We start from the raw sequence: 17986 nt of genomic DNA, 5'->3' as shown, positions 1-17986 counted from the left end.
TGCCATAATCTTGAACATACAGTGTTTGTAGATTCTGAATGAAGACTTTCTGCTTTGAATATGTTTTTCCACTGTATATACAATAAACTAAGATCTGTAGGAACCACTTAGCAGTGACAGCTAACATGTTCTTCCCTCTTCTCTTACATTGTTTTGGATAGGTGTATTAAAAACACCTAGTCCAAGCAGAGATCCCAGTGAGGTCCCTCGCCTGCCAGACCCCAACCTTGTTTTTCCTCCAACCCCGAGACGATGGAATGCACAGCAGGATCCCACACTGGAAAGACCCAAGACACTGGAGTTCCTACCCCGGCCACGTCCTGCAGCCAGTCGGCAGCGGCTCGATCCCTGGTGGTTTGTGTCACCCAGCAATGCCAAGGGTGAATCTTCTGCCAACAGTTCAAGTACTGATACTCCAAGCAATCTGGACTCTTGTTTTGCTAGTAGCAGCAGCACTGTAGAAGAGAGACCTGGACTGCCTGCACTGCTTCCTTTCCAGGTGGGTCCTCCTGCAGAGGAGCGGACACTGTTGGACATGGATGCTGAGGGGCAGAGCCAGGACAGCACCATTCCGCTATGCAGAAGTGAACTTAACACACACAAAGCTGCAGCATATGAACTCAAGCAAGAATTCTGGTCTTAATATGAAACCACTGGGGGCAGTGAGCCCCTCTAAATTCAATCCTACTTTTTGCACTGAGAATGCACTTTGAAAACAGATGAGATGGAGGGATGCTACAGAGATCATATGGTGCTGCCTCTGCTGAAGATGTGTTGTCAGCTGCCTGATTTTTGTCTGCATTTGGGTGAAACTTGGCAATTCTGAGCTGCTGACTTTTGCTGTGGGGTTTTCCTGTAGTCTTCCCTGCCCTCTTATTGCAGTTTGAATCTGCAATGAGCTAAAGTTATCATATCAAAGTCTATCAAACTGACCTTGTAGGATTTGGCACTTGGCAGTAAGTATATTGGTATCCTGGTATTAATCAGTGTTTTCAAATAATAGTCAAATATTACACTACAAGAGATATCAGTGTTTGATGTTTTCCCAAGGAATCCAGAACAGAAACAAATATCTGGAGACTACCCTCTCTGAAATACATTCAGACCATTAGACAGGCCTGGGAATTATCATACCCCCACTGAAATAGCAGAAGTAGCTATCTTAAGACTTGTTTGTCCTCTTTTGCTCATGCAATAGTGTAAGGTGGAACAGATGGCAGGAGAAGGGCATGGCGTCTCCACTGGTGGAGGTCTTTGAGAGCAGGTGAACCAGACTGTTGGAAACAAGTAGGTGTAGTTGATCCTGGCTTCAGGGTAGGTTGGATGAACTCCAGTGAACTCCTGAGGTCCCTCTCAGCCCTATTTATTTTATGACCCTGTACTTTCAAGATGAAGGGTTATAGTATAGCTGTTTAGCTTGGTTTTTTTTTTTCCAGATTTTCGTTCCATCAGTCTCTTTTCTTCCCACCCTATTTCTCAGGCTCATAGTCAAGTTGCCTCAGCTTTGGGAGGGGAGTTAGCAGAAGTTTTCTTTAAAGATGTGCTGGCTTGCAGAAGGAAGTAAGTTATGTGTTTCCAAATGTTTTTCTTTCTATTTTTTTCTCCTTTCTTACACCTTTCAGGAGTGACCCATGAAACCCAAGACTGTTCTTATGCACACTGGTACTTGTTTAAGGCTGTTTTGAAAATGAAGCTTCTTAGTAGTTGGATTGTGCAAACAGGAATCAGAACATCTGGATTCTGTTTTATTTTGTCACTGACTCACTGTGTGACCCTGGGCAAATAATGTAACCTCTGTGCCTGAATTTCCCCATCTGTAAATAATAGGAATAATACCTACCTCACAGGGGGAGGGGTTGGGACATATATAATAGGTATAAAGTCCTTTGAGATCTTTGAGTGAAAGGCACTATAGATATGTAGAACTTTATTCTTGTTCAGATATGTAAACCACTCCTAGATCTGGAGCAAGAACAGACCCCTGTCTGGAAGGAGGAAGTGACACAAATAGGGTGTGCCTGTGCTCAGAGTTTTCTGTACAAAGACTTAAAGTGTGTCTGTGCCACTGCAGGTATGTCTTACTGGCTGTAATGAGAGCTTCAATCTTCCCCAAATTGGCATTATATATAAGGGATGTGGCCTTTATGTGAGTGTAATAGGGTAGTCTGCTTTATTGCAGGGTACAGCATGTCTGTTCACTGGTTTTGTACAGATCTGTGCTTGTTTTGCTAATCCACTGATATTTGGTTGCAAAGAAGTCATTTGACAGTGCTGCCAGTGCAGTGCTCAGCCTGTTGGGGCAGTCCAGTCCTGCTGTGAAGGCAGGAGAGCGGAATAATCCCTGCAGCTATCAGCACAGTGAACTTGTGTGTTTAGATGTTTGTAACCTGATATTAAAAACCAGCATGTTTGCGGAAGAACTGTATGTAAGGCTTTTTAGTTCTGTGTGAGGACTGAAACCAGCATGTTCCCATTGGTCAAGAGCACCTTTTTTTTCTCGGAATTACAGTATGTTTTGTTTTGAAAGATCACATATTTCTTGTTTATCACATTCCATGAAAAATGCTTAATGGCAGGATTACTTTCTGCTGCCTATTAAATGCTCCAGAGCTAGCCTTAATGGTGCTACACTAGATGTTGAAGCTGGAGAGACTGTTGACTGTTTAAACAAGGTATTATGATAAGGCAAGATGGGATTCAGATACTTAAATAAAACATTTCTGACTATTTTGTTAAATTTAGACCTTTGGCATTATTGATTTCTTAAGCATCCTTTTGCTTTCCATTTCTGAAAACTCAGTTTGTGACCCAGACACTAGCAAAAAGGCAAAACTCATCCAACAGATTGCTAATTTTGATTGTGCTATAAATCAACCTTACTGCAATCTCAGTAAGAGGCTGTGTCAGAGGGATTTGAAAGAAGGACATGAAAATAATTTATTTTTCATAGTCTTCCTTTTAATTTTAAAACATCTGGAACAAAACTGGATCAGCTGTTCTGAAATGTTATGTTTTCTATCCAAAAGGTATCATTATAAATGTCATAGGGAGTATCATCTGCTCTGCAAAGGCATCCCCCCCCATTTGAACAGAAATCTTTCAAATCCATTTACTTGCATGAAATGGGAGGACACCTTTCTAGATCACACTATATAACGGATACAACTCAGACTGCTAAACACTGTGATATCTGGCCAGTTGATTTCACCAAATGAACTTTTAAGGTTTCTGTCAAGTTCCCAGGAAAGACAAACATAAAGGCAAGTTGTTCAGGCACCTCTTCTACTTAGGAAAGTTGAGGATGAAGAATTGCCCCTGTTGCCCCTCTCCCCCTTTTATATAATCACTTGGTGAAGGTGACATGTAGCTGAACTTTAAGAAGTACTTTGCTCCAAAGAGTATCTTTCCTACTGCCAAGTGGACATTGCTACATCAAAAAACTTGGTAGGATGGATGACAAGAGTCAAGGATCCAGGTCAGGGTTACCAAACTAGATACTCTTATTACAAAGCTGCCAGACAGACTAGCTAGAAGCGTACTGGTTGGTATGTGTTTGTTTTGTGGTTTTCATTTGGGGTTGTTTTTAACCTTTCTTTGATGCAATTATTGTCCTTGAATCTAGCGTGTGAATTAACCTGAGGAAGTATTTGAGCATCCACCTGTAACTGTCTTCCAGTGGCCAACCTGAGGCATCAGGCAAGAGGAGTCAGTTGTGAAAACAAGGCTGCTGACTTCACTAGGTGGTGGGGTATTCTCAGGCAGGCAGAGAGGGGGCTCTCAAGACTTGTCAGGTATTTTATCTTATGCACTCCAAAAGCTTTTGCAGCCAGTGTCCTAAGGCCCAGAGGCTCTGTGCATGTTTAAGCTAGGTCAAAACCTCTCTCTATTTCCATCTGTCCCCTCCTGGCTTGAATTCTCTGCTTTCTTAGTCTGTTGGGGTTTTTTCTTCCCAGTTGTGGGAGCTGAGGTGCTCCAAATCTCCAAAGCAGGGGTTGACTCTATTCCGCTAGACAGTGAGAAGGTATGAGCCCATCAGCTCAGAAATCTGTTTTTTCCTACTGGTTGCTAGTATTTCCATTTGTCAGGGAAACAAAAATCTCAGAATATTGGTCATTGGCCTACCTTTATAGTAGTATTCTCAAGGAAGATGGTGAAAATCTTACTTTAAAAAAATTATAACAAATGTATTGTTTCCTAAATGTCTGAATAAGTTGCCCTTTTGTTTTGTCTGAGAAAATGAGAAAAAGAAAACATGAAAGTCACTGAGCAGTCTAAAACAATGACAAAAGAATGGAGAAAAATACATTTGAATACAAGCCTTACAAAGAGGAAGTGGCAGTTTTTTAGCTGACAGTAACAATGAGATTGTAGCTGAGAGAAATGTTTGTGGTTTGGAAATATATTTGTATTTTTGTTTAGTCAGCTGGCAATGTGTATCATTAATTTATGTAATTGATGCGCTGATTTAGGAAATTAAATAGAAAGAAGTTTGTCAGGCCTTCAAAGTAAGCTATCCTTGTAGCCTGTTTAGTTTTCCTGTAATTGGAATATAATATGGATACTGGGGGGAAGGCACAGACATAGCAACCACTGCAAAAAAGGACAAATTTTTTGGTAAATTGCTACTGGTTTCATAGAAATTGAATGTGGGACAAGTAGAGAGAAAAAAGCTTTTGTGTCAAAACTAAGGTGATTAAATAGTTACGGATTCTTTTCTAATACTGTTGCTTCTTACAGACTGCACAGTGGTCTGTTTTACCAGCAAGTAGGTCTTAATCTCCTCTCAATCATTTTCAGGGGTGCAAATGTAACCTTTTATACATATTTTCCCTCCAGTTTATTATTGTAATGCGTTGATACTCAGTATGGGGCAGGGAACCTTGGTGAAAATACTCTTTTTGTACTAGTTCTCTAACAAAATGAGTATTTTTAAAGTGAATTTTTGTTATTGATGGGGAAAGACCTGTTCTGGTTTGGCATGGTTTTATGATGAAATATTTTTCTGTACCTCTAGGAATGGGAGTAGTTGCCTTCCTCTTCATAGCATGCTGTTATCTTGAGACATTGTGGACAATACTGCATAGAGATGTAACTGCAATGTGTCACAAAACTGGATACCTCTCATCCTGTTGAAGGTGAGGCAGTAATGGTCAAGTAAAGAAAGGTCTTTGCCTTTGGAGTGTTTTGTTCAATAAAACATGTAGGAAACCTCCGACCTTGAGTCGCCTTTCTATCTTGAGATTAATTTTTATTTGAAACCTAATTCATCTCTGTGGGATGAATATGGGACCTAGAGTCTCATCGGATGTATGGAATCAAACCTTCTCCTACATCCCAAAATTCAGTGATAGCCCATTATTTTTACAAGTAATTTTAAGCTAATGTAAATAGGTTTGTTTCTTTTTGTTTTTTTGAAATGTTTCTTGCTTTCTAACCTTTTACATGTACTTTGGAGATACTCTCAAGAGCTCTTACCAACCCTATGAATAAGAAGAGTTATATCTTGCAGTGTGATTTAAGTTCTCCTTTTGGCTTGTTTGGTTTGGTTTTGTTGGTTTTTTTGTTGGTTTTTGTTTTGTTGTTTTGTTTTGGTTTGGTTTTTTGGGGTTTTTTTTGTATGAAAAAGGACATTTACGTTTGAAAAGATTTCTGATCCTTACCCTGTCCCTGAACAGCAGTTTCTTAGCTTCCATGTTTAGAACTTATTTAAGACTACAATTTGGGTAAAACTGGACATTAAAAGTGAGGGGATAGATGTGTTAAAACATATTTGCAAACACGCAATAAGTACAGCAAATACAAGAACCAAAATACACTGTTAAAGAGCATAACTTTCAGACTTTATGAATCTTTGGTTGATGATATAATTAAGGTATCTATAGGAAAAAATGCCTTCTTATGTTTTTTCTTAATTTAACTATTTTAATAGTAGAATACAGTGGTTTGCACAGTCAGCTAATATGGTAGCTAGCTGGACAGAAAGGATCTTTAACCAAATCTGCTTTTTTTCCCTTCTTGTTTTCAATCCAGGTTTTGGTTTAAATTTTATTTTTTTGTCTTTTTTTGGTGTTTAACAATCAATATAGTCTTAAGAAGAACTTATTATTGTTAATCTCACTTTCACAGTTTCATTAGGCATTATGGACATGAATCTGTGGCTTATTCTGGTGCTCCTTCTGTTGAATGCATTAGTAGAAAGTCATGCTGCAGTTAAAATGTGCATTTGCTTTTGGTTTTTCCCATGCTTGGCTTTTTTAAACAGTTTTGCCACTGGTCAGAGATGAACACAACTTCTGAAATTACCTACATAAACTTTTTTTTTTATGTTGGAAGTAGTCACGCCCAGGCTAGGAAGCGTGTGCTTGATTAACAAGTAGCTTGCCACTGGTGACTGGGTAGTGGGTCTGATGTAGATACTGGAATTATTATTGTTCCTTTCTAACAAGGACCTCCTATTTTTTGCAACTGGAAATTCTTCAGCGCTTCCTTAACGCTTGTATGCGAGAAATACATTTTAGCTCCTTTTGTACATAGTGAAAAATCTTCCTTTTTCTAATCAGGAACATAATTTTCCTACTGAGAATGGCTTCTTGAGCTCTGTGGTTTTCTTTGTTAGTTTTCTGTTTGGGGAAATTATTTCTTTTGGGTTTGGTTTTTAAGCCTCTCAATTATATATATATATGTGTTAGGTGCATCCTTGTATGCCAAGGTGCCTTCCATCTCACATATCTCCTTGCTGGAGCCTGGGTTGGTTTCTTGGAGGGACCTCCTAGTTGTAGCTTTCAGTACTTTCAGGCCAAATACCATCACTAGAAACCTTTTGTGTCATCCCATTTACCCTCCTGTGTTGAGCCATGTGCTATCACTGCCTCTCCCTATTTCTGCATTGGAGTTTTGGCCCTGTCCCATCTTTGTTGGTTATTTATTCTTGTTGCCTTAGTAACAAGTGTGAGGCAGAAAACCATACACATTTCAGATGTGCTTTGACCTAAAAGATTTCCACACTACAAGCATAAGATACAACTGAGGGAAGTGGAAGTTGGCAGGAAATAACACAGTGAAATTATCCTTCTTAATGTAAGTTAGAGGACAGAGGAATACTAACTACTTGGTAAACTGTTGGCATCATAGTTAGATTGGATCCTAAAGAAGAATTTGAGGAAAGTACAGTTACTTAATTTGATAGAATGATTTGGGTTGGAAGGCACCTTAAATGTCATCTAGTTCCAGTCCCCCTGCCATGGACAGGGATGCTTTCCAGGTTACTCAAAGCCCTGTCCAATTTACCCAGTTTCTGGTTGGTTTTTGTTTTACCCTGAACTACCTCATCTGTAGAAATAGAATGGGCAGAAAGTCTAAGTTTTGGTAAGAATTGCTCTAAGTATGCAGTTAAGGTTGCAATGAGATGGGAAGGCAGAGGCAAACTTGTATTTGGCTCTTTGACATGCAAATTCCTGATGCAAAAGTAAAACCAGCTATCAAGTTAAGATTATACTTGCTTTAGATATTTATGTCTCCAAAATAAACAATAAAGGACAAAGTGGGGCATTTTTCTTGATGGTTTCTAACTTGTGGAAGAGTTGATTGTCCACAGTCAGAAAGGTGGAGATTTCATATTGGTCACTACTGCTTTTAGAAATTATAGTCTCTTTTTTCAAAACAGTTTTTTTTTTTAAATAATTTAATGTGCTCTTAAAGTGGAGCTGTGCACGATCCTGATTGTTTTCTTGTATTTGCAGTATTGTTTTCCTAGTGTATCAGCTCCTAATACAGTCCTTACTGTATCTGAATGCTAATAATGTGCAGGAAGCCCAATAGAACTAATATTAAGGAACTATGACACATTTTAGTGTGCATTATGGTGGATTTTTTAACCCAGCTTGAACTGGGCTGCTGTTAGGTCTGTTGCTGATGGGTCAGATGGATGCACAGCTAGGAAAAGGGAGCTTAGAACAAATCTGCAGGAGCAATGCCAAAGTAGTATTTGCTTAAAATAAGCAATTTGAAAAATAACCATGGAGGGTGGCAGGGGGGAGAGCCTTAATTAATCAGAAATACATCTATCAGATCTTGTCCATGTTAAAAGTTTAAGTTACCAGGATAGCTAGTGAGAATCTACATTGTGTTCAATGTGGCTGAAACCTCAATATTAAGACAAGAATAATTAATTTTATATATGCTATTTCAGACTGATTAACACTATCTCCCATTCTGCCTTGATTGTTTCAATTCAGCATTTTCTCAAGAACAGATGTTGAGGTTGGATAAAACTGGCCTTCTCTTGGAGAGGCATTTAGGTCTGAGAGAGAAGAAACATGTCTCTAGCCATGTCCTGATCTTTTGTGTCTTGTGATCTTAGCTGGAGAGGTTATAATGGTGCAGGAGGACATGCTGGTGTTGTTCCAAGCTTCATTAATAAGAATGCCTCTAGCAGCAGTTAAGTTACAGAACAAACCTGGTCTCTGATTACTGTTTGGCATAGCTTAGTTGCACGCCTTGAATCTGACTATATCTGGAGGTGAACAGAGCTTCTTCCTTGAATTCTGCTGGAATTTGTGAATGTGGCCACTTCTCAGCTGGGGTAATTTGTTTTCTTCCAGGCTTGGTCAATGTCACAAAATCAGTTGTCATCCTCAACTTATTGCCCAGATCCTCACAGTAGGCTAATTCTTCTGTCTTGCATGCTTTAGTGAGTAGCTCTTACAATGTCAACAGGCTTAGCATTTGTATCTGAGCAGAGCAGCTAGTATCTCTGATCTGACTTTTCACACTGCTTTTCAAGCAGTTGTTACTCCATCAGTTCTGCCATTGCTCTATTTTCAAGGTTATCTTGACAACTATAATATCCAGACTGTAAAGAATATAGCCACAGGAAAAAATAATAGGTAAAAAAGAAAGAATATTCAGGAGTGCTTGCCAGCTGAACTCGTTGAATTTGGCCAGTGCTCTTGGCAGAGAGTAGGATCCATTGTTTTGCAACATAGATCTCTCTGGGGGATGGTTTGGTTTGAGCTGCAGAATTTACCTAGATTCATGTAAAGTCCACGGGCACCAGTGCCCATCATGTTTGGCAGTTACAAGAAGATACCGCACAAACCCAAGAGCAGCTAGTAATAAAAGTTTGTATTTAGGGTAATTTTCAAGTTAAAAGGGAAGAGGCCTCAATTCAGAAAGCTCTTCATCACATACTTAAATATCACTGAAATCAGTGGAATGTATTTGTGGGTCAAAATGCACAAGACTCCAGCTGAGCAAAGCTCTTTTAATCTGAATTGGGGGATTGTTGTGTAGAAACTGATGGTGAAGGACCAGCTTCTTACCTTGATTGTCAGAGTAAGAGGTCAGTTAACCTGAGGAACAAGTTCCTCAACAAGCCCCTGGGTCTAAATGCTGGTTTGATTGCTGACTCTTGTGGCCTTTCCATGGCTTCGCATGCCATGTCTATTTGACTGCTACTTCTAACCATAACCAGGGTAACCTTTGAGAATGTTTTCTGACATGGGGTGAAGAACTTCTGCATTAGCAGATTGCTAGCTGTAAAGGGGCAGTAAGTGGTGACTGGAGGCTGTGTATGCATATGGCCGTTTAACCTGAGGCCTGTTCTCAAGTGTTTCTTCTCATTTTACAAATGCATCCCTCCAGGCTGGTGGACAGACCTGACAAGCTCAGAGGTGATCAACATCAGCCACTTTTACTAGAGTTCTAGGATTCTTGTCTATCAGCTGTTGGCCCAGCACACTGTGCTGCTATATTTGATTTCTTTGTCATAAATTCAGGACAAGCTGGAAATATCTGAGATATTTTGCCTGACTTAAGTTGAGAGGCTTATATGGAGTGAGCAGGCAACAGTGGTGGAAAAATCAGGGAAAATACCTGTGCTTTTAACAATGTCTCTTCTGTGGCTTTGAAAGTCCAAGAATTTCTCAGCCAGAGAATGTATTTCCTCCTTCTTTTTATAAGCTACTTCTTTCTTTTGCCTTATTAATTGTGGATCTGCTCCTGCTTCTATTTCAAGCCAGATGCAAAAATTGGTGACCTGACTTTCCTAGGTACAGTGTTGTGAATCTGAATAACCAGGTGAGTAGATTTCTCTAGTGTAAGATCATGCCCCCATGTCTGATCCTTTGAGATATGGAATAGTTCCTGCTTGTGTTGAAATCACTGTGTAGAGGGTGTTGGGTACTTCATTAGGAACTCCAAACTCTGTAGGACTGGGATTCATCTTACAGCTGAAGTATTTCAGTCTGGTTTTGGAGACCTCTGTATGTCTTCTCTTCCGTTTATGGTGTTCAAAAGTCTGTTGCTATGGAAGTAGCACCTGAAGGTATATTTTGCCTGAAGAACCTGCAATGAAGCAGTTACATTACCAAATGACAGTGTACCCCAGAATTGAGTAAAATGACAGAGGCCACCAAGTTTTTCTTGTTTGTGTGATGAAATGTTGTCAAATTAAGTGATTTGTTGGAGCCTTCCTTTAACTTCTGTACAGCAGTAAGCTTAGAGGAAAAGAAGATTGCATTTTTAAAAAGCTTTATTTGTGACCTGGACTTGTTGCCTCTGACCCTCTTGGGCTTAAATAGTTAAATTATATTAATGTCCAGTTTGTTTCACTGTAGGTAACACATCAACTGAATACTCTTGTGCATAATCTACTGTATCTTTCCTCTGTTCTGTGTCAATGTATTATGTGTATTTGGATTACAGTTCTTTTTGTATTAAATTATTTTATGTTATAGAACAATATTTAAGTGAAGCAAAGAGCTAATGGAAGTTGTTGGCATTTTGGGATTTCTTTTCTCTTTGCTTTTTTTGGATGTACTGTAAATTGTAAACCAAGGATGCCAAGCAGGCTTGGTTCAATGGCTAAAATTATTGTATTACAGTGTAATGCTGATCTAGGCCTTGTCTCAACACTAGAGCACACAGACTTGAATAAAACTGTTATAAAAGCGATTGTCTTCAGGCCTTGAGTTCTTGGGCTTGTGCTCCAAATAATTTCAAGCAGGTGTTTAGAATAACAGTGGCACTACCTTGCTATGAGGATTTTAGAATTTTTCCCAGTACAACAAGAAATTTATTTTTCTTCACTAGGCACCTCAGTCCTCATCAGCTAGTCCAGCTCCGGGTTCTCAATAGGGCTTTTGAAATGTTTTTGTGACAACTCAGTTTAGTGCAGGTCTTGGCACATAGTACTTGTCTGCTAAGCCCCTTCTGGCTTTTCTCTGAACCAAAGAATTAATTGCATACCATTTTTATTAAGGCTAATATTTTTGTTCTGTTAGCTTGAGGTTTTTTTACTCTTTATTTAATATCCCAACTAGAATATGAAGCGAAATGGTTGGATATGGAGCTTATGCAGTAACATGTTTTGTGCATGGTGATATTTAACAGATGGTTTAGATTCACTTGTGATGCTGTGCCTTTGTCCCTGCCACATCATTCAGTGAGACAAAGGTGCATGAACAAGGATCTTTCCAAGCTGTTTTCATCTGCTGTTGGTGTGAAAGCCAGAACAACATGGTTTTGATTCCTAGGTCGTGTATTTGAATCCTAGATTATACTTTTGCTTTTCTCTGCCACAAAACCATAATTTCACATTTCTCTGCTTTAAGAAATGTAGCTGTATTGATGAAGGACTATGTACTACAAGCACTTAAATTTCATAATTTCCTTTGAAAAAAGATTTTTTTTTCTAATGAAGGTACATGCAAGAAATCCTTCACCCTTCCAACAGATGCAGAGACTGAACAATGCATAGATAGGCTACCTTTAGTCATATATTCCATTCAGAGTGCTGTAGTGTTGTGTTTTGTGATAAATTAGGAGGACAGTGAACAGACTGTCAATTAAGTTTGTTAGAAATAATAGCATGTAAGATTAAATGCTTTTTCACTTGCTTTAACAAAAGGTCTCTTACAGTATTTTGTTTTTCATGCTATTTTTCACTCCTCCCAAAATCTGGAGTAATGCAAAGTAGCATTATGTCTTAAAAGATTCAGCTTTTCTAGCTGAATTTACTCACCTGTCACAATGACAAGGCTACCCTAATGTTCAAGCTGGCCTCATCAGCAACAGAAATCTACATGCATCGTGGCAGATCAATTTCTGCCAGCAGCTGCAGCCTCTGCAGAACATGGCAGGAGCACAAAGCACTGGGGTAGAAGAGGAAAATAAAATAGCAGTTTTCTAAGCAAGGAAATCTTAACTTCTAGCAGAGAAGGAATGTCTTAAATGAAAACTGGCAGAGTCAGCACCATGCGGAGCAAACACACCAGCAGATGCTTTAGGCTGAGCAACTTGAGTTTTTCATTGTTTGATGTGTAGGCAGGGGTTGGGTGTACAAGTTCTACTGTGACAGTGCAAATCATATGTGGCCTTTAGCTCTGAATGTGCTCAAGTGAGGAAATCACCATGTATTACATTATATTCAGATGGCACATGCTGAAATAGTAAATGCAAGTGGTGCTCTGAAAGTCCATAGCCTACCTTGATAAAACTTCTAGTGGACTTCCAAGGCTATGCAGATTAAGGGAGAAGAGGACAGGCTTTCCTCTAGCATGCAGCTCATATAATTTGATTAATCTGCTATTTCTAGTGAAATTTTGACATTCTTAGTCCTGACATGGAATTAAAGGGAAAGGATGTCCTACTAAAGCTAGGCTTAACAAGAGCTTAATTACATGTAACATGAAAAGTTTCTAGGCATATTGCTGTCAGGCTCAAACAGACTAAGCTCTTGAAAATAATCTGGAGTGAACATGACAATAACAAACATCAGAGTCTTTTAACAAGGATTAACAAGCTTTGTCTTCATGCTTGGGCACAATGGATACTGCAGTTTGCTTTGGCAGGGAAAGAAAATAATTGTAATTAAGGATGAACAAAACTCAAGCGTTTTCAAGTAAACTTCAGCATGCTTTGTGCCTCTTTGCTGCTTCATCTGAAATCTTATTAAATGGCATGTGATTTACTTGCTGTTAAGTCCTCATTAATTTAACAATGAACAAATCTGAGTGGAATGAAAAGAGGCAGGATCAACTGATAGCACTCCGACACAAAGTAGAACAGAACCATAATTGCTTTACTAAATATAACCGAAGTCTGTACACTTCATGCCTGCAAAATTTGCTCTGAATTTTATTATTTCCTCCCCAAATCATGCTTCAGTATCTTAGCTTTATAACAAATCACAGGTTTTGAATTTTTTTAAAAAAGTGTGATTGAAGTTACCTGTCACAGATTGCAGCCAGTATTAAAAGAACCAGCTCTCATGGATGTGAACGTTGTACACCATCATGTTCTCCAATGGGGCCCTGAGACAGTAGTTGGAGAACTGCTCATTGTACAAAGAGCTTACTATTTCTGCAGCAGTCTGGAATTTTTGCTTTTGGTGATCTTCCTGCAATTGCATCTGGTTATTCACTTTTGCCACAGGTACATCCAGATCTTGCAGGCCTTATTTAGAGGTAAGAGAATCTTCTAAGCTGGTGCACTGTAAAGGAGGACTTTTTGATAATGACTTGTGACTGGGGCTGCTCTGTAAGGGAAGAGGAAGTGGAGGAAAGGGTGACTGTAGGGCAGTGGCCTCATGGATACAGTCCCAGATCAAGGTAAGCAGAGCAGGTCAAGTGACAGTAACTGGGGCAAGTCACAGTCCACTGATCATCAGGCAAGTCTGTAGGGATAAGGCAGGTCCAAGGTCAAGCTAGGAAGGCAGAAAGGGGCCTGGGTGAGCAAGGTACTGGGCAAGTGTAGCCATAATCATAATTTTGCTGAGGCAAGGATTTTGAGCAAGAAAATGTGGCTACTTGGTCAAGGGAGGAGGCTATGATGAGGTTTCTCATAGCTCTTGTCTCAGCCACAGCCAACACAGCTGTATCTGAGCTGAACATGAGCCCAGGCAGCAAAACTGTAGAAGGGGCTGTTGGATACTTAGTGGGGCAGACTAATTCAATGACAAAATCTGTTAAAGTTCATTATTATCTTTTTCTAGTTCTGCAGTTCAGCATTGTAATCAAGTGTAGTTAGAGAATGAGAGGAGGGGCCAGGAGATTTCAGCGCCACTAGGGGTTTCAGAAACTTGGTTTTTGCTGAGTCTTGTGGAGGAAGCAGCTCCTGCAGCCTCAGTACTTCATATCTTCAGTACAAACAGCTGAGATTCTCTGCTGGCCTTCTCCTCCTCCATGCAATTTTCTGTCTTTATAATCCAATCTCCTTTTCTGCAATCACATGTCTTTCTCTGGAGCAATCTGTCATAAACATGTTTGCCAACTGGTTTCTCACCCACATTCAATTCTGACATTAGGACCCCACTTCTTGCATCTACATGCCATCTCTTCAGGGTTAGCCTGAAGTCTTTTTCCCTTCACATGCATTGATTATTACAAATTACATGCATGGTAGGACTTCCTTACCAGTTATACACAATCTTTCAGCAGTACTATTTCAAGCAATGTCCCTCACTGTCCCCCTGCCTAGAGACATGGGTAAGGAATCAATATTATCAGATCTTAATTCTGAAATGGCATCACAGCCATTTAGTCTGTAGGGTTCCTCAACTTACACAGCTATCAGAAAAACAGAAGTCTCAATTTCAAATTCTTTCCCATCCAACTAAAGATGGAACAGATTTTTAAAAAATTGCTGTTGGACAGTGCACAACTGAAAATGTCTGGTGGAGTGTAGGAATTTGCTGCAACAACCTGCTCTTTAAGCAAGTCCTTTCTGGACTGGAATCTACACAGTCTTGAAGATGTAAGTGCTACCTCTCAGCACTTATCTCTCAGAAACAACAGGGCTTTTGGGACTAAGGAGGGTCAAACAGAAACTTCTATGGGAGCCTTTGAGCAACAATAATATTAAGTATTTTATAAGCCACAGCTGAGGGTGTTGGAAGCTGTTTTCCTTTCCTCATCTAAACTATGCAGTGGGTGGTTAACGGCAAGCTTGCACACAAGCTAAGAACAGAGCTTTGGAATCATGTGGCTAAGGGAATCTGGGGGTCTGACCAGCTCTGTGCAAATCCTGTTTTGTCTCATACTACAAAAAATTCCTCTCAAGCTGCATGGCACATCAAGACTACCTTATTTTGATGCAGTGCTCCTGACCTTGGGCTCCATCTCAGACGAGAAGTCTTAACCTTGTGTCAGACCCTTTGTAAACTTATTCTTCTCCAAAGGTTTTGGTGTGCATCAGGATGTTGCCTCTACATAATCTGAATAACACCAGCTGAGAGGAATTGCCCCTGAGCAATATCCCTGTCAGCCTCTCTCTTGTGACTGAAGTACTATGCCAGCCATTACTTGAAGTGCCAGGGGCCTAATCTTGTAACTCAAACAGCCATTTTCTTTGCCAATGGGTCAGCTTTAGTTTGCTGATATTGGCTGCTGTGATCTGCCATAGGAAAGCAGACTGAAGCTAGGAGATCTTAGAGCTGACTGAGCACTTGGATTCATCTTCCCATTGTGTTTCCTATATGGCTAATTACACCCCTTCTTTAACTACTTCTAGAATGGGGATGTTTATTATATACATATGTCTCCATAGGCTGCAGTGCACAACATAAAATATTTTTTTATTTGCTCTGTGCGTAGAAGTAAATGTGATTTAGATTACACAAGGCTTTCACCTTTCTTCAGTTTTGTCTTATCTAAGGCAAACATTTGCTAAATTGACCAAGATAATAGTTGAGTGTGTCTCTTGATGGGTAGTTAAAACAGCAGCTGTTTGGGTTTGTGTCCTGGGATGACTGTGCATATGGGAAGGGAAACCTCTCTGCTGGCAGCTGGGAAAATTCTGTGGGTACTAGCCGTGTCTACCTTTATACCCAGGTACCTGGTGGACATGTCTAAGCTTTTCAGTTCTGGCAGAGGAACAGAAAACCAGCAGGACTTGTCCAGAAATGTCTGGTAACCCTGGAGCAGAGTCCTTATCTTAATCACCCTTCTCTAGCCAGAGATGAGTCAGAAGTGCACAAATTCTTGGCATTCTGCTCTGTGTCAGTCTGACACCAGTCTCCTGTCCCTCAAAGACCTCATCTATCTGCACTTATAGTTGGGTCCCTACCTTTGGCTTTTAATACAGCTCAGTGGATGTCCCATATATTTGTTCAGTGATAGGCATGAACAAGGTATTCATCTAGGTCCTGGCATCAAACTGTAGTTTGAGTGACATATAAATTCAGAGTTATAAGGACAGACAAAACACATGGGTTTGAACATGAAAGGTGTGCAAGATTCTTCACCAGCTATGCTGAAGTGTGAATTAATTTTATCCTCATGACATGCTGGAAAAAGTCAACACTTCATCTCCCTGAAAGACACCATATGGCCTGGCTAGTTTTCTTCCTTTCTAGAAGGAAGGGTTTTGGCAAACACAGTGCTGCTGCAGCTGGGAACAGTGCTTAAAATAACACCAAGGTTCCAGCTCAGATTGGTAGCCTTTGGCAGCTGCACTATATATTGCCAGGAAGAAACTGTTTGCATCCTCAAACTGCAGGGGATGTTCCTACTGGTGCAGAGATATTATTCATTGCTAAATGCTTTGTGCTGTGACAGGGTGGTAGGGAAGTGGATTTATCGTAAAAAAAAGCAACCCAAGGTATAGACAGCAAGTTCATGCTGCTGTGAGGCTAGATGACTCAGAATGTGATGGTGTGTCCTGCTTAAGAACTTGAAGGACAAAACTTGCTGCAATGACTGTTTCATTCCAGCACTTTAATGCCCAAGAAAGTTTACCACATCTGCATCTCAGTGCTATGCTGTGACAGGCCAAAAATAAAAGTTTATTTAATTGCATGAGCATTGGACAACAGGGCAAAGAAACCTTGCTCAGAGAGGTCATTGGATTTGATTTACTTCAGGTCCTGTGGTAGCCAACAGTCCTATGCTGTAGAGATTTTCATTCCCCTTATCAGTCACAACACAGAAGCCACTACCACACTCAAGACCTGTTGTATACCTGAAGGAATTCTGGCACTACAACCAGGGCATTGCACAGACCTGCTCCCAGCCATGCAATGGCTTGGCAATCCATGGTTCGCACACACACTCAGTTTTCCTTCTTGTGAGAAAAGGGCTCCTGCTCACTCCCAGGAGGCTCAAGAGGACAGACACCTCCTTGCAGGACTAGAGGACATTTTGTATGAAGCCCTTCCCTTCACTGGTAGATGGATTGGAGCTGGTTGGTTTCAATTACAACTCATTAGATGCTCTTTTTGATGCTAGTTGCCTCTCTCCCAGGCAGAACAGGAGGACAGTGCCCAGAAAGGCTGAGGCACCTATTCCAGGGCTGAAAGCTTCTTGTCTCCAAGACTGCACATTAACTCCCAACAGCAGCACAATGTGGATGTGAGCAGCACCTTACATAACCTTTCTGGAGCTTATATTGGCAGACCTGGGAACACATGTGTACTTTCTTTCCTGTTTCATTGTTTTAGTTATATTCCTTGCCCCAGTTCCTCATCTTTAAGAGTACTCAGCCCTTTTTTAAAAATAGATTGCCTGTTGCCTGTTTCTTGCATGATTACTAGGCAAGAAGTAGTGGTGATGTGGCACACTTGGTGCCAGTTCAGAGCAGATGAAGGGGAAATGGGAAGAACCACACCAGCGCTGACAAGTCACAAGGGTCCCCATGGGGATGTCACAATTCCCTTTCCATTCAACACCCCTTGTCACTTATCCAAGACAGCTGGGGAAAAAGCAGGGCTGTGCCCAGGGTGTTAGGCCGAGCAGCTCTCAGAGGATCTGGGCAGGACAATGATCATCACTCTGGACACTGTGCCGTGTGAGGGAGCAGTTTGGGCTCTTCAAAGGGCACACATCTCCATCCGGGTGGATAAGGGCTCAGAATATAAACATGCCTGTGTCCCTGATGTCTCTGGCTGATAGAGAGACTTGCTGATTGATTGTTTTCCTGTCAGGCTCCACATGCCTCTTTGGCAGCTGAAAGATAAAAGGGCTTCTGTGGGTGGAAAGGAAAACATCCA

General features: G+C 40.5%; 1 protein-coding gene across 1 annotated transcript in view; it reads left to right on the top strand.

Moving 5' to 3' along the window:
* The window catches only part of MAP3K9 (mitogen-activated protein kinase kinase kinase 9), a 53726-nt gene extending 42775 nt beyond the window's left edge, over positions 1 to 10951 (top strand). The window contains exon 10 of the mRNA XM_031065748.1: positions 162 to 10951. Coding sequence (XP_030921608.1) covers positions 162 to 643 — 482 coding nt within the window. The 3' untranslated portion in view covers positions 644 to 10951. The remainder of the gene's footprint in view (positions 1 to 161) is intronic.
* Positions 10952 to 17986: the final 7035 nt, after the last annotated feature.

Source organism: Geospiza fortis, unplaced genomic scaffold, assembly GCF_000277835.1.
Source record: "Geospiza fortis unplaced genomic scaffold, GeoFor_1.0 scaffold54, whole genome shotgun sequence".
NCBI lineage: Eukaryota > Metazoa > Chordata > Aves > Passeriformes > Thraupidae > Geospiza > Geospiza fortis.
The sequence above is the reverse complement of the archived record's forward strand: the minus strand, read 5'-3'. Positions and strand labels throughout refer to the sequence as shown.